The sequence below is a fragment of the Triticum urartu genome, chromosome 2A (assembly GCF_056163025.1).
Source record: "Triticum urartu cultivar PI428250 chromosome 2A, HENAU_Tu73, whole genome shotgun sequence".
NCBI classification, from domain to species: Eukaryota; Viridiplantae; Streptophyta; class Magnoliopsida; order Poales; family Poaceae; genus Triticum; species Triticum urartu.
This window is the reverse complement of record NC_141874.1, coordinates 23,285,425-23,302,455: the sequence shown is the minus strand read 5'-3', so window position 1 is coordinate 23,302,455 and position 17,031 is coordinate 23,285,425. Positions and strand designations below refer to the sequence as shown.

At 43.2% G+C, this 17,031-nt stretch overlaps 1 protein-coding gene and 1 long non-coding RNA gene across 3 annotated transcripts; one reads left to right on the top strand and one right to left on the bottom strand.

Annotated features, from left to right (window-relative positions):
- Positions 1-6,576: 6,576 nt before the first annotated feature.
- On the top strand, positions 6,577-10,185 carry LOC147983055 (uncharacterized). Its single transcript, XM_087539422.1, has 9 exons — positions 6,577-6,738; positions 6,837-6,863; positions 7,459-7,623; positions 7,698-7,871; positions 7,959-7,985; positions 8,994-9,158; positions 9,232-9,390; positions 9,693-9,902; positions 9,994-10,185. The coding sequence occupies exons 1-9, from the start codon at positions 6,577-6,579 to the stop codon at positions 10,183-10,185; spliced, it is 1,281 nt and encodes a 426-aa protein (XP_087395548.1).
- Positions 10,186-11,502: 1,317 nt separating this feature from the next.
- On the bottom strand, positions 11,503-13,031 carry LOC147983054 (uncharacterized). 2 transcript variants are annotated; one of them, XR_015614933.1, is made up of 2 exons: positions 12,473-13,031; positions 11,503-11,928 (listed from the first exon to the last, which is right to left on the bottom strand). It is a non-coding gene; the product is annotated as an uncharacterized LOC147983054 (long non-coding RNA). The 2 variants fall into 2 exon arrangements; XR_015614934.1 differs by having other exon boundaries at positions 11,503-11,924.
- Positions 13,032-17,031: the final 4,000 nt, after the last annotated feature.

Sequence of the window (17,031 nt, the reverse complement as noted above, 5' to 3'; positions counted from 1 at the left end):
TTCCACTTTCACATCCATGCCATGCCAATCATTGAGCTTTCCTGAAATAATCATCTTGGAATAGCATTAGCTCAATGAGCTATATGTTGTTATGAATTACCAAAACCACCTAGGGATAGTTGCACTTTCACGGTCCGATGAGTGTTAAGGCTCACGGCAAGTATCGTTATTTTCTGAACTTCACAGATGATTTGAGCAGATATGGGTATATCTACTTGATGAAACATAAGTCTGAAACATTTGAAAAGTTCAAAGAATTTCAGAGTGAAGTGGAAAATCATCGTGACAAGAAAATAAAGTTTCTACGATCTGATCGCGGAGACAAATATTTGAGTTACGAGTTTGGTCTTCAATTAAAACAATGTGGAATAGTTTCACAAACTCATGCCACATGGAACACCACAGCATAATGGTGTGTCCGAACGTCATAACCGTACTTTATTGGATATAGTGCAATCTATGATGTCTCTTACCGATCTACCACTATCGTTTTGGGGTTATGCATTAGAGACAGCTGCATTCATGTTAAAAGGGCACCATCTAAATCTGTTGAGACGACACCATATGAACTGTGGTTTGGCAAGAAACCAAAGTTGTCGTTTCTCAAAGTTTGGGGTTGCAATGCTTATGTGAAAAAGTTTCATCCTGATAAGCTCAAACCCAAATCAGAAAAGTGTGTCTTCATAGGATACCCAAAAAGTTACTGTTGGGTACACCTTCTATCACAGATCCGAAGGCAAGACTTTTGTTGCTAAATTCAGAAACTTTCTAGAGAAGGAGTTTCTCTCGAAAGAAGTGAGTGGGAGGAAAGTAGAACTTGATGAGGTAACTGTACCTGCTCCATAATTGGAAAGTAGTTCATCACAGAAATCTGTTCCTGTGACTACTACACCAATTAGTGAGGAAGCTAATGATGATGATCATGTAACTTCAGATCAAGTTACTACCGAAAGTCGTAGGTAAACCAGAGTGAGATCCGCACCAGAGTGGTACGGTAATCCTGTTCTGGAGGTCATGTTACTTGACCATGATGAACCTACGAACTATGAGGAAGCGATGATGAGCCCAGATTCCGATAAATGGCTTGAGGCCATGAAATCTGAGAAAGGATCCATGTATGAGAACAAAGTGTGGACTTTGGTGGACTTGGCCGATGATCGGCAAGCCATTGATAATAAATGGATCTTCAAGAGGAAGACGGACACGGATAGTAGTGTTACTATCTACAAAGCTAGAATTGTCGCAAAAGGTTTTCGACAAGTTCAAGGTGTTGACTACGATGAGAGTTTCTCACTCATATCTATGCTTAAGTCTGTCCGAATCATGTTAGCAATTGCCGCATTTTATGAAATCTGGCAAATGGATAAACAAAACTGCATTCCTTAATGGATTTAAAGAAGAGTTGTATATGATGCAACCAGGAGGTTTTGTCAATCCTAAAGGTGCTAACAAAATAAGCAAGCTCCAGCGATCCATCTATGGACTGTTGCAAGCATCTCGGAGTTGGAATATACGCTTTGATAAGTTGATCAAATCATATAGTTTTATACAGACTTGCGGTGAAGCCTGTATTTACAAGAAAGTGAGTGGGAGCACTACAACATTTCTGATAAGTATATGTGTATGACATATTGTTGATCGGAAATAATGTAGAATTATTCTGCAAAGCATAAAGGAGTGTTTGAAAGGATTTTTCAAAGAAAGACCTCGGTGAAGCTGCTTACATATTGAGTATCAAGATCTATAGAGATAGATCAAGACGCTTGATAAGTTTTTTCAATAAGTACATACCTTGACAAGATTTTGAAGTAGTTCAAAATGGAACAGTCAAAGAAAAAGTTTCTTGCCTGTGTTACAAGGTGTGAAGTTGAGTAAGACTCAAAGCCCGACCACGGCAGAAGATAGAAAGAGAATGAAAGTCATTCCCTATGCCTCAGTCATAGGTTCTATAAAGTATGCCATGCTGTGTACCAGATCTATTGTATACCCTACACTGATTTTGGCAAGGGAGTACAATAGTGATCTAGGAGTAGATCACTGGACAGCGGTCAAAATTATCCTTAGTGGAATAAGGATATGTTTCTCGATTATGGAAGTGAAAAAAAGGTTCGTCGTAAAGGGTTACGTCGATGCAAGTTTTGACACTAATCTAGATGACTCTAAGTCTCGGTCTAGATACATATTGAAAGTGGGAGCAATTAGCTAGAGTAGCTCCATGCAGAGCATTGTTGACATAGAAATTTGCAAAATACATGCGGATCTGAATGTGGCAGACCCGTTGACTAAGATTCTCTCACAAGCAAAACATGATCACACCTTAGTACTCTTTGGGTGTTAATCACATAGCGATGTGAACTAGATTACTGAATCTAGTAAAACCTTTGGGTGTTGGTCACATGGCGATGTGAACTATGGGTGTTAATCACATGATGATGTGAACTATCGATGTTAATCACATGGTGATGTGATCTAGATTATTGACTCTAGTGCAAGTGGGAGACTGAAGGAAATATGCCCTAGAGGCAATAATAAAGTTATTATTTATTTCCTTATATCATGATAAATGTTTATTATTCATGCTAGAATTGTATTAACCGGAAACATAATACATGTGTGAATACATGGACAAACAGAATGTCACTAGTATGCCTCTACTTGACTAGCTCGTTAATCGAAGATGGTTATGTTTCCTAGCCATAGACATGAGTTGTCATTTGATTAACGGGATCACATCGTTAGGAGAATGATGTGATTGACATGACCCATTCCGTTAGCTTAGCACACGATCGTTCAGTATGTTGCTATTGCTTTCTTCATGACTTATACATGTTCCTATGACTATGAGATTATGCAACTCCCGTTTACCAGAGGAACACTTTGTGTGTTACCAAACGTCACAACGTAACTGGGTGATTATAAAGGTGCTCTACAGGTGTCTCCGAAGGTACTTGTTGGGTTGGCGTATTTCGATATTAGGATTTGTCACTCCGATTGTCGGAGAGGTATCTCTGGGCCCTCTCGGTAATGCACATCACTTAAGCCTTGCAAACATTGCAACTAATGAGTTAGTTGCGAGATGATGTATTACGGAACGAGTAAAGAGACTTGCCGATAACGAGATTGAACTAGGTATTGAGATACCGACGATCGAATCTCGGGCAAGTAACATACCGATGACAAAGGGAACAACGTATGTTGTTATGCGGTCTGACCGATAAAGATCTTTGTAGAATATGTAGGAGCCAATATGGGCATCCAGGTCCCGCTATTGGTTATTGACCGGAAACGTGTCTCGGTCATGTCTACATTATTCTCGAACCGTAGGGTCCGCACGCTTAAGGTTTCGATGACAGTTATATGATGAGTTTATGAGTTTTGATGTACCGAAGGAGTTCGGAGTCCCGGATGAGATCGGGGACATGACGAGGAGTCTCGAAATGGTCGAGACGTAAAGATCGATATATTGGACGACTATATTCGGACATCGGAAAGGTTCCGAGTGGTTCGGGTATTTTTGGAGTACCGGGGAGTTACGGGAATACGGGGGAGAAGTATTGGGCCTTATTGGGCCATACGGGAAAGAGAGAGGGGCTGCCTAGGGCAGGCCGCGCGCCCCCCCAAGGCCTAGTCCGAATTGGACTAGGGGGAGGGGCTGCGCCCCCTCCTTCCTTCCCTTCTCCCTTCCCCTTCCTTGTCTCCTACTCCTACTACATGGAAGGACTCCTAGTTGGACTAGGAAAGGGGGAATCCTACTCCCGGTGGGAGTAGGACTCCCCTAGGGCGCGCCATAGAGAGGGCCGGCCCTCCCCTCCTCCACTCCTTTATATACGGGGGCAGGGGCACCCCATAGACACACAAGTTGATCTTCATGATCGTTCCTTAGCCGTGTGCGGTGCCCCCCTCCACCATATTCCACCTCGGTCATATTGTAGCGGTGCTTAGGCGAAGCCCTGCGACGGTTGAACATCAAGATCGTCACCACGCCGTCGTGCTGATGGAACTCCTCCCTGATGCTTTGCTGGATCGGAGCCCGGGGAGCGTCATCGAGCTGAACGTGTGCTAAGAACTCGGAGGTGCCGGAGTAACGGTGCTTGGATCGGTTGGACCGGGAAGGCATACGACTACTTCCTCTACGTTGCGTCAACGCTTCCGCTTCGGTCTACGAGGGTACGTAGACAACACTCTCCCATCTCGTTGCTATGCATCACCATGATCTTGCGTGTGCGTAGGAAATTTTTAAAATTACTACGTTCCCCAGCAGTAATTGTGACCATTCTTACAGCGAGCACATGGACAAGGCATAAAACCATTCGCCCGCTTGTTTGCCTCAGCCGCAAGCAGAAAAGTATGCACGCCCTCAACGAACTGGGGAGAGCATCGGTCATCGTACATCCATTGCCAGCTCATCTTCATTACACAACACCGAATAGACCAAATTAATACAAGTTCATACATAAAGTTCATACAACACTTAAATGCAACAAACAAATAACTCTCTAGCTAAAGCATTTAAATGCAACAACAAATACGATCAAGATCGCAACTAAGGTAATAATGGATCCAACAGCATAATGATACCAAGTCGCACTATCGATGGCATATTTTCTAATCTTTCTAATCTTCAAGCGCATTTTCTTCATCTTGATCTTGTGATTATCGACGACATCGGCAACATGAAACTCCAATTTCATCTTCTCCCCCTCAATTCTTTTCAATTTTTCTTTCAAGTACTCGTTTTCTCTTTCAACTAAATTTAACCTCTCGACAATAGGGTCGGTTGGAATTTCCGGTTCACATACCTCCTAGAAAAAATTGCATATAAATCAAATACTAGCACATATATATATATATATATATATATCCTCCCAAATTACTAAACTCACAAATTAATCACTATATAAAGCATTGCAAGAGCTAATCTAGCAATGAGAGATGAAAGGACAAAGTTGCTAACCTTTGTGATCATTTGAATGGATGGGGGCCTTCAAATCTTGACAAATTTTGGGCAAAATGTGTGATGAGCTCGAGAGGAAGAGGGGAAGAACAGAGAGGAGAGGGGAAAGGGGAAGAACAGAGCGAGCTCGGGTGGACGAAGGGTTTATGTAGGACGACCTTTAGTACCGGTTCGTGCCAAGAACCGGTACTAAAGGGGCTGGAGGGGCCCCAGTCTGACAACATCCTGCCACCACTCTCATTAGTACCGGTTCGTGGCACGAACCGGTGCTAAAGATTCGCCACGAACCGGTACTAATGAAAGCGGCCCGGCTAGCCGTTGGAACCGGCACTAATGTATACATTAGTGCCGGCTCAAATACGAACCGGCACTAATGTGCTTCACGTTTGACCCTTTTTCTACTAGTGCATGGCCGCCTCTCACAATTGCCAGTCGCCGTTTTGATTTGTAAGTGTTACAAGTTCTGATCCCATCTACAGGAAACACAGACTATTGATCTCCCATTTTTTCTCAACTTTTTTAGGGTTTCACGCTGTGTTGGGTATAATGGAGCGTTTTTAATTTGAAAGTAAATCTCCGGCAATGACAACAAACGTAATTTGTCAGTTACGTTTTGCTTACTGAATTAGTTGAGTTACTACCTATACTAGACTATACAAAAGGGTAGGCATGGTACGTATGGTTCAAGAGTTAATTTGTCAGCTACGTTTTTCTTGAAACTTCCTTTTGTTTCTCGATTCCCTTGGTCACTGCACCTACCCTCTCGCCCCCGTGCAATCGCGCCGGGCCGCACCGGGGCGCTCCTTGCCCTCCCTCCTACAGCCTGGTACTGCCCTCCCCTCCTCTCGCCGTCGTTGGTGAAGTCGCTGGGCAAAGCCCTAGCGGTGCATTGGCGGTGAGATCTATAAGGCTTTGATCTGGAGTGCCGAGGAGGCGTTGACACCTTCTCTTGCGTGGGTGCAACAGCCAAGCGCGGTGGTGGCGAGGATGCCGGCCGTATGGCGGCAGGCGGGCCCGGTCTGTGCCTATATGGGCCGCATGGGCTACGCCATGCCGGTACTTACGCAGCACTCCGGCGGCAGCACACATGCACGTTTGGGTGTGCAGCTTCATGTTCTGCAAGGTCACTGGCCCTGGGCTTGGCGGTGGTGATCTCCTCCTTTCAGTGGTGGTCGGTATGTTGATGGTTGGTGCTGGCGGATCTTGGGATCCCACGCCAAGCACTAGTGGTGGCATGATGGTTACGTGGAGCCATGCTTGACTTGGTGGTGATCCAGCCAATTGCGAGTTGGGGAGAGATGACCGCCAGTGAAAATCGAGCTCCGACTTCGGCCATGGCGGGCAATGGCGGTGTCTATGCACCATTACCTTGTTGAAGGCATCATCATTGCAGTCAACATCTCCTCACTCATGCTTCTACGAGGAGAAACCCTTAATCCGGGTCTCCCAAATCGGACAATGACGGCGCTTTAGATGTCATTATCCCTCTGGAGGACATCATTTTGGAGCGGCGTGGCATCTATTGCGTTGACGACAGCGGGTCTCGGCGGATTAATGATGCACCATATGTAATCCCATTTGTTTAAGTTTGATTTGTTTCTCGACAGGAGATATTAAGGTCAATGATGCACCGACATTCACTCAAACAAAACGAGACTAATGATGCATTGCCATTCCCTCAAAATGAAAAGAGTAATGATACATTAGCTATGCTGCTATACGAAGGAACCACCGACATCACTCTTTTCTCTTTTGATGGGAGCTACCTCAATGATTCAGTGAAGGTACTTGTTTTTTCATTGCTGATGCTCCTTAGTTTTATCTCACTCGTCAATGAGGAATTTAATATCATCTAATCGATTGCTCTCTATTTTTTCTGCAGGACTTCTGGACATGCTTGCCACCACTTGTTAGTAACCCTACAATTACTATTGTCATATTTCCTTACCTTCTTGTTGCCAACCAGAACAGAGTAACGCTTTGCGAAATTTATTGAAATGTTTCACCAGGTTTTTTAATTGTTTGTTGGAACAAGTGTGTGGTATATAAAATTAACTCATTTCTTGCTAGTTGTTATTTATTATTGAACTGATTCGAAATTGAATTAAGCCAATCAACCATATTTGTTTTGGGGTTGGAGTCTTTCCTCATTACCATATTCTACTTTGGTGCCATGGTGCACTATCTAAAATGGCCAGACATCAGCTAATAGATCCTTAAAATAATCAATTAACGCTTGCTCAAACCTAAGTTGGTACTTATATGCACAAATATCTACGAAGTGGTAAACTTTCTAGCTAGATGTGAATGAGCCATCGCGTGGCACTCCTACCAGGAATGAATGTCTTGGGAGTACCGCCGAGGGAATTATACATATAAAGGCTCAAGAACCACTATACTTTCGGACTAATGCAGGGCTACTAAATTGCCTTGACTTCTTTCATGATTTAGTACTTGCATTATATTTAACAAAATTTTCAGGTCCCCTCTATTTATATTTTCAGAGTTTGATAGTATCCATGAAGTATGAGAAGGTGCCCACCCCCATTGACCTTGTTAATGAGGCTATTGACAATCGTCTGTTCAGGAGGCTCACTAAGTTGTGTGGTTCTGAGAGGACATTAGTTGTCGGAAGTGCTAAATATAAAATAATAATTGAAACAATACTGGTTAGTATAATTTTCTAAGCTTTCTTGTTGGTTCTGTCTGGGTGTGAAGTCTTGATTACCATTTTACTTTTCAGGCAATGACCTATTTGTGTGTAGAGGTTCCAGATTCTGAGGTGATAATTCGCAACCTGAAGAATCCCATGCAATCAGTTAAGACTAATGTTGTATTGGCTATGTTGCTATACCAAGCACCGTCTGGCATCGCAATTTTCTGTTTTGATGGAGGTTACCTCAAAGCTCCAATGAAGGTACTTGTTCTTTCGCTGCTCAAGCTACTAAGTTTTGTCTCTGTTATCTTCTAGATCACCGAATTGATTCCTCTCTATTTTTCACAGGACTTCTGGGCATGCTTACCACAACTTGTTAGTAACCCTCCCTATTGCTTTCTTACTACTTTTGTCATGTTTCCTTATGCTTCTTGTTGCAAACTAGAATGGAGTAATGTTTTAAAAATTCACTGTGATATTTCACCAGTCCTTATTGTCAATTTGTGTTGTAAGAAGTGGGTGGAATATTCCTTAATTCTTTAGTCATTAGTTGTTATTTGTTATTAATCAGCTTCAAAAAAAGCAAGTTGGTCGATTATATGTTTTTCTGGGTTGGGTCCTTCCACATTACAATGTTCTATTTTTTGTGCCATGGTGCCACTGACAGGTGCACTATCTTTATTGGCCAAACATCTGCTGATAGATCCTTAAAAGATCAATTAACTCGGGTTGAAATCTAAGTTTCAACTACGAGGCACAAATGTCTGAATTAGTTGCATCTGCTTAGCTAGGGGTGAAGGAGCATGTCATGGTATGAAACTATTTATTGTTTGTTTTGTTGTGATCAAAAATCATATATATAAGTATAATCACTAACTTCTGACGAGCGGAAGAGAGGGGTGAAGCTCCCCTGTGGTATGGATCAGTATTGACCTAGGTCACTGCTGTTATATATACCTCTTGTAAGCCGTTGCACGGGATAAGTTGATCACTTGTAAATCCATGGCATTTGTAACCTCCCCCAATATTGTGAAGATTGGTTGGCTGGCATAGGGAGAAGCTTGTTAGTAACCCTCCCTATTTCTTTCTTACTACTTGTTTTTCCCCTTCGTGTTAGAGGGGTTTTCCACGTTAAATCCCTGTGTCCCCTCTATATTGATTTCATTTTTCATCATTTCGTTTGTGTGTCATATCTCCAGCATTGTTTTCAAAATACTAACATTGTAAATAAATACTTAATTATTCCCACAAAAAAATACTTAATTAGCAACATTGTACTTTATGGTTGATGCAGGGCTACTAAATTACCCCTGCCCTCTACATGATTTAGGAACATGCATTATATTTGACATGCTTTTTAGATCCCTTTTGTGTTTATTTCAGAGTCTCGTAGCATTTATTAAGCGGGAGAAGATGCTGACCCCCATTGACGTTACTGATGAGGTCATTGATGGCCGCTTGGTCAAGAGACTCAGTCAACTGTGTGGTTCAGGTAGAAAATTAATTGTGGGAAGTGTTGAATATAAAAGAATAATTGAAACAAAACTGGTTAGTATAACTTTGTAAGATTCTTGTTGCTTCTGTATGGGTGAACAATATTGATCACCATTTGCCTTTTTAGGGAGTAACCTGCCTACATGTTGATGTTCCGGATTGTGAGGTGATAATTTGCGGTCTGAACAATCCCATGTCTCCTTTATTGCCTGAAAACCAGTTTGGGCCAGACAAAGATTCAGGATTATTCTTACATCAACGTGACTTTGATATCAAGCTTGAGATGGTGAGCTTATCGCTTGTCCTTCCTTATTTCTCACATGGATGCTATCTACTTTATTTCTCCCTTGTCAATGCTAGTACTTCTTTTTGAGCAACTATAGCCACCTTGAATAAGTCTCCACTTGCTAGTACTTCTTTTTCAGCACCTATAATGCTTTATTGCCAATGATTGAAGTTTTTGATAGACACGCCGTACTGGGAAATAACATTTGAGAAACTCAAATTTTTTTAATCATCGATGAAATGTCTTCTAGAATTTTGGCTTGATGTTTGTTTCAGTGATGAAGATTTTTTTTTGGCTTTCAGGTTGATAAAACTATCAAGGAGACAGCTTATCTCTTGCATGATACTGAATCATGTGAAAAGAAGTATTTGAAGTTCTTTCGACTTCTTCTAAAGGATTTTATTCTTACATCTGAAATTGACACCAAGGATTGGGTCTTAATCCAGTTTGCAACAGCTCTGAAGATGATCTGTTACCCTGGAGCATCATATAAAGTCTTATCCCCTGATGAGGTGAATCATAATATTTTTTTATATATGTGTTGAGTATGTGTATGATGGAAGTTGTCATTCTAGCAATGTACTGAAGTGTTATTTCTTTCAGATTTTCTCATCTGGTGAGTGCTCAAAGATAGAGGGTCATGCACCTGGATATAAAAGAAGTTTTTCAAAGATTGATGTCTTGTCTATCTACAAACATGTTGCTAGACTTGAATCAAAAAAGTGCATAATAATGGTCAAATTGGATATCTGGATTACGAAGGCTAAAGAAGTGCGGGAGAAGGCAGATGTCTGAGATTAAGCAACCATCATTTTTCGGGAAAACTGAATAGGACTGATTCATGTACTGGCTCCAAAGTTAGGAAAGAAGCTATAGTAATATGGAAACGTGTCGCCTTTCCAAAACAGATGGAAACGTGTTGTCTCTCTCAGCAGGAAATGAATCTCCCAGGTCGATCAAAGTAGGGATGCTTCGTTCGTCATGCTTTTTACTGCCAGTCCAAGGCATGCAGGTTGGGATGCTTCGAGCTAATTGGATATTTGGATATGTTAGGAGAAACATCCAGAGTTCCTTCAGACGGGTGGCGTTCAGTTGGGATCACACGTAAGGCAAATTTTAACATGGTCCCTCTTACCTTCTTTTTTTACATGTGAGGTAAGAAGGTAAGAGTCAATCAAGCCATTCATTGATAAGATCAACGGCTAAGATCTATTTTATACTCTTACCTCTCATGTGAAAAGAGGGGGTAAGAGGGACCATGTTAAAACTGGCACTCCTATTTTTAGGAGTGCATGGGACTGTCTACGTCCTCCAGTTTTACCTGCCTGTGGAGGAAGCTGCTTCAACACCGGCCGGACGGCGTCAGTTGCATGATGAGTTGGACGTGTCAAGTAGGAGTACGAGTTCAAAATGTCGTGGCAACATGAATAAAGTCATTTTGACCTGGCGTTTTTATATGTTTGATGTTAATACAAAAGTACGAACTTCAGCATGCATATGCATGGCCAACGCCCGCGACACCATTGTAGTGCTTCGAGGTAGAGCCGATCGATGAATACGTCTCGACTTCTTGGGCAAAGAAGGGAAGCTGTGCAAGGCCGGCCTTCTATCCGAAAGCACGAGGAAGCTTCCGCGAAGGTGTGAGACATGCTTTCTCACCGGGAGCGTGCGGGCAAGGGGATGAGGTCGTCGACGGGGATTTGCTTAACCATGCCTGACGTGTGTACTCTCTGAACGATAGATTTTTTTTACGGTACTCTGAGTGGTCGGACACTTCATCAGCTCTCATGTGCATGCCCATGTACCTGTCCTGTCCAGGCGGAAAACATCGCACATATGCATTTCTCTATGCGTTGCATTGTTCTCTGTCACATCGCCCTGTCGCTGTTATGTGGGACGCGTTCAGTTGTGGTATGGAACTACCCACTGAGTACTTTAAATACAGATTTCAGTAGTTTGCATGGATGACTTCCCGTGTGTACTAGTATAACTTTGCAGATTTTGTGTGAACAATCAATTCTTCTTCTTTGTTTATTGCAGAGTACTGTATTTTCAAGTTCAACATCAGCTATGTATAAATATGTACTGAAATTTTTGTCTGGGTAGAAAAACTGAAATGAATGTGGAAGATATATATATCGTTGCCATAGCATATACACACACTCTCAGAGCACAGACGACTTCACAAACTGATGGCTTCACAAGCAGTTCATATGTCGCAAACAGAGTACAGACAAACAAGCAACCCGTTCATATTTTACAAGTCAAATTATTGCCACCAGTTTTAACATGCAAGATATATCGAAGATACTACACACCATCACCAGAACTCTACTCATGAGTCATGAACCTCGGTTCATTGCCGACAGGAGTGTAGGTGATGCAGTCATCAATGAGATGTATGGTCATGGCAGCACCGACGGCGACCAAAGAGAAGGACAAGGACGATACACGCTCGCCATGAGGCTGCCAGAGCATATATGGTGTCGGATGCAAACGTACATGTAGCAGCGCCGCATAGAAAGTTTTCCATACTACCTTCAAGAGGAAACAAACAGTAATTAATTACTGAAAGCCATATATGGAAGAGACATCAAACCGAAGAGAAAGCACACATAAAAGAGAGGAAAAACATCCTAGTATAATATTTGCTGCATTTCTTTAATCTCAGCTGCCGTTCGCCCCTAGTGTACGTGTGGAACAACCGATTGACAGGAAAAAATAGTAAGAGACTTGCTAATCATTCACAGAGAACTGGTCGCAGACTGCTAATTAATTATACCCGGTAGGAAGCTTCTAATAGGAGATGCTAGTACTAAATAGAAAGGCCACACTGCATATATAATTTAGCCTCCATATATATTTGCTCATAAACTTTGTAAGAAAGCAAGGAAAACGTAAGTTGTGCAGCAAACATGATCCGATCCGGTGGATGATGAAAAACATAAGATAACGATTAATGGCAATTAATATATGGAAGGAAACAACTGGTTACTCGCATCGATATGTACTACCAACGTACGTGAACTCTAGCTTGGGTGAAGATGTATAACAAAGTGAGGGGCCGGAGATGTGCATGCACCTGCTGCATGCTATTGCGTGGTCTCGTCCTGAATGCAAACAATCCAGACCCCACCGTCAGAGTCAACGATCAGGATGAGATCATAGCCGGGAGGCGCCATGGTATATATGGAGAGAGTATGCCTAGCTAGGGAACAACATATACATCGTGTTAGATAAGAATAAGAATAATAGGTCGGAGAAGAAGGAAGAAAGCTCAGGGATATATAGTACAGCGGCACTTGCACCTTGCACGGCGGAGATGGACGTACGTACTTATGTCTGCCGTGGCCGTGCGATGAGGGTCGCCGGCGCGCGCTGCTGAGGAGATGGAGGAGATCGAGAAAGGGTTGCAGAGGGAGGGGAGAATGAAAGAGGCTTGTGTAGTGTGTGTGGCGAGGATGAATGGAACTACGGAAGGAAAGAGGAGGAGAGGCTCTGGGCCTATTATTTGTAGGTTTCGTCCACCGCGTGGCGTGGCGGGGCGAGATTGCGAGTTGCCTGTGTAAGAGCGGGGAAGGTTCGTGCGCGCGTATCGCCAGATCGAGAGAGCGACGGGTCATGTATCGCCATTTAGGCGCACTTTTTTTTAGCTCAGCCATTTTGTTCAACGGAAACTTGCAGGCAATTAGCTTTGAGGATTGGCAGTTGGCACCACGCCCACGCCCTCCTCTCCTCCTCCCTGCTGTACAAGTGGCAGCACAACAAGAGCTTCCCCCATCTCTCCTTCAGCTATCGCTGCCTATGTCGTTTAGTACATGGTCAGGTCAGCACACACGTCGTTCTCGCAAAGTCGTCGCCGCAGATTCGGAGGGAATTTTCCAGCATATTTCTAGTGTCTCCTCCGACCTGAAAAACAACCTAAGGCCTTTTTTGGTTCATAGGATAGGTTATCGTAGAAATAGGAATCTTGTAGGAAATGAGATGACATGTATCTCAAATCCTATGAGTAGGAATAGGAAATAAGATGTCATTTGGTTGACACCAAAAGAATTTTTCCATTAAGTCTAGGCTCATTTTTATTTTCCTATAAAATGTGGAGAATAGGAACCAATCCTATGTAGAAATAGGAATCCATTCCTATGAACCAAAGGGCTCTAAAGGAAAAAATTCTATAAGAATCCTATCCTCTAGAATTCCTATGAAATTCCTCCAAACCAAAGGAGGCCTAACTTGGCAAGAAAACAATTCACAGCCGCCACGTGCCCGGCAGAAGATGTACTCCCTCCGTTCCTATATTTGTCTTTTCAGATATTTCAAATGAACTATCACATACGGATGTACATAGACATATTTTAGAGTGTAGATTCACTCGTTTTGCTCCGTATATAATCATTTGTTGAAATCTTTAGGAAGACAATTATTTAGGAACGAAGGGAGTAGATGGTATGCTACTTGCTTGGACAATATGCTGGATACGTGTTACCTATTTGAATACTAAAATGGAAGCACGCGTTGTCTCAAGCTGGAAATTGTCCTCTGAGGCTACTATGGTTAGTGCAGGGATGCTTCGTCATGCTTTTACTTCCAGTCCAAGCTAATTAAGGCGGTTGTCGGTGCTTACAACGGGTGACGTTGAGGTTATTGGCATACGCAAGTTATGATTAGGTGGGAATCACAAGTAAAAATTACTGGAGAATTCTAGCCAACAGTCGAAGCACATTTCTAGGAAACTGGCGTGCACTCCTATTTGTTTTTTAAAATAAATAAAGAGAGGATGGGCTTGTGTACTTACTCCATTTCCGGCAGGAGTCAGTTGCGTGATGACTTGAACGCATGCACTAGTACAAAATTGAAATTGTGGTTTGCAGTTAATAAAGTTTTTTTTGTATGTTTGATGTTATCAGATGGGCAGGCTGTACATCACCTCAAGTATGTGTTGAGATTTATTTTTACACGGTTTTAAGATGAGTTGTTACCGCCTTCCTGAGATGGGCTGTTACAGATGTTCAGACTTTAACGTATGCATGGCCACAGGCTAACGCCCTGTATGCCATGCGTCCGCTCTGGGAAACTGCTTGTGGCTATGGAAGTACTCTCTCCGTTTACATAAGATTTGTCTTAGGTCAAACTTTGTGAAGTTTGATCATATTTATATTAAAATATCAACATTTACAGATATGTAATAAAAAGTTAATTTCATTATGCACCCAACGATATTGATTTGATATTGTGAATCTTGATGAAGTTTGACTTCAGACTATGAGTAAAAAAATGGAGGGAGTACAAGTTCACTGATAAAGGGCTCATGGTAGTGCCAAACCGACAATGCATGTGTCTCGCCTTTAGAGCATCTCCAGCAGGCTCCCCAAAACTGCCTCAGGCACTAAAACCAACGTTTTTGTTCGCGGACGCAAAAAACAGCGTTCCAGCAGTCGCTATAAAGTTGAGCATGCTCCAAAAAACTTAACGCACGGGTATGCACGCGGGCTGCAGGGCTGCAAATTTAAGGAGCCGGATTGTGCGCGCGGGCTGCAGGGCTGCAAATTTAAGGAGCCGGATTGTGCGCGCGGGCTGCTGCGGGTGCGGCCGCTGCATTGGACGCCGTGTTTTCATGCATCTTGAAAACCTCTTTGTCGCTCCGGCGCGCAAAAACTTGTTGGAGATGCTCTTAGGCAGCTAGAGATAGCCGGTACAAAGTTTTTCTTTTTTTAGGGGGGAGAGAGAACCGTACAACTATACAAGGCCTTGGTACCAAAGAGGAGAGCATGCATAAAAAGGAGCACTAGTTTTTTTATGAGGGAAAGATGAGAGTTTTTTTTTTGAGAAAAAAGGAGAGCACTAGCTTTTTTTGAGGGGAGCTCTTTTTTTTGGATGGGACGAGGGGAGCACTAGGGAGCATACGAGTGCTTCTTCGGGAGCCTCACAACGATCAACGCCACTTGGCGCGCTCTCAGCCATTCGTCACGTGTCGTGCTCTGGGCGCTTCCTTCGGATTTTGTTTTTATTTTTTCGCACGCGTTTTTTGCTTTTTAAATGGTTTTTTCAGATTTTTTTGACGTTTTGGTTTTTCATCTGTCTTCTTTAGCTTTTCTATCAAAAAAATTTTAAAAAAAATATTTTACATGGAAAAACATGTTTTTTTCCTTTCATGAGAGTCACGGTTTTGCTTTCGCGAGAGGCATAGCCGTGCCTCTCGAGAACGAAAAAAAAACATGTTTTGTGTTTTTTTTTCTTTCTCGAGAGTTACGCTTTTGCTTCCGCGAGAGGCACGGCCGTGCCTCTCGAAAATGGAAAAAACGTGTTTTCTTTTTTTTTCGCGAGAGTCACGGTTTTGCTTCCGGGAGAAGCATGGTTATGCTTTCACGAGAGTCACGGCCGTGCCTCTCGGAAAGGAAAAAACACGTTTTTTGTTTTGTTTTTCTTTCGCGAGAGTCACGGCCGTACCTCTCGGAAAGGAAAAAACACGTTTTTCCTTTCGCGAGAGTCACGGTTTTGCTTCCGCAAGAGTCATGGTTGTGTTTTTACGAGAGTCACGGCCGTGCCTCCTCGGAAACGGGAAAAACATGTTTTTTTTCTTCTGCGAGAGTCATGGTTTTGCTTCCGCGAGAGACATGGTTGTGATTTCGTGAGAGGCACGGGCGTATCTCTTTCAGAAAGGGAAAAAACCCGTGCTTCCGATTCGGTTTTTTCGTCCGATTTTTTTCGTGAAAAAAAAGTTCGTCAAAACCTATAAACATTGAATCTAGTTTTGAAGATCTCGACGCGAGGAATTCAACGGTGAAAATGGTTCGAGATTTGGACGCACGGTTTGAGAGATAAAACGTTTTGAATAAACGGATCTACGAAAAAAAGAAAAACTTTCAGATTGCAACAAGTTGCGCGCTGTATGTACGCAACTTGTCCCAACTAGAAAAATTGGAGTGATCTTTGCAACGAAGCTAAATTCGTAGCAAATTTTGCTAAGCTATGGGATCCCAAGGGAAGCTCTTCTGGGTCGACCTCTATTAAGGCCTCGTGTGCTGCGACGGCGACGACCTGCACACCACTGGAGATGACTCCGCCGTGAAGTTCGACTTCATTAGCCTGCCCTACAGGTACCTGTTGGAGGACCAGACAGAGTCGGCGAAGAAGACACGGACCATCAGCTGCATCGGAGGCTCCATCCAGTTCGTCTACCTTGACCGGCACCACTCGTCCCATCATGGCCGCAACGAGCCGGTTGTGGAGGTGTGGACTCTGGACCTAGACCGCTGCCGGTGGAGGAAGGACCAGGGGGGTTTCCCGTGTCCGTGGAGAGAGTTCCGGAGGCAGGTCCGATTCATGGATGATGCCGAGGCGAGAGGCGTGAAGCCACAGTACCCTGTCCTGCTGCCGGGAGGCGCCCTCTGCCTGGTGTTGGCTAACATGTACCTCAGGAGGAGGAGGATCAGGGGTTTTGTGGAGGAGTCCGATTACATTTACTGCTTTCACATGCGCAGCAAAGCTTGTTCGTGACTATATATAGTACCATTGAGCCGGTTATCCTGCCTTGCGATTTCTTCGATCCTCCACCAACACGCAAGAGGAAGCTGTCAAGTGAATCTAGCACTCCCTCTGATCCAAAATAATTGTCGTGGTTTTAGTTCACGACACTTATTT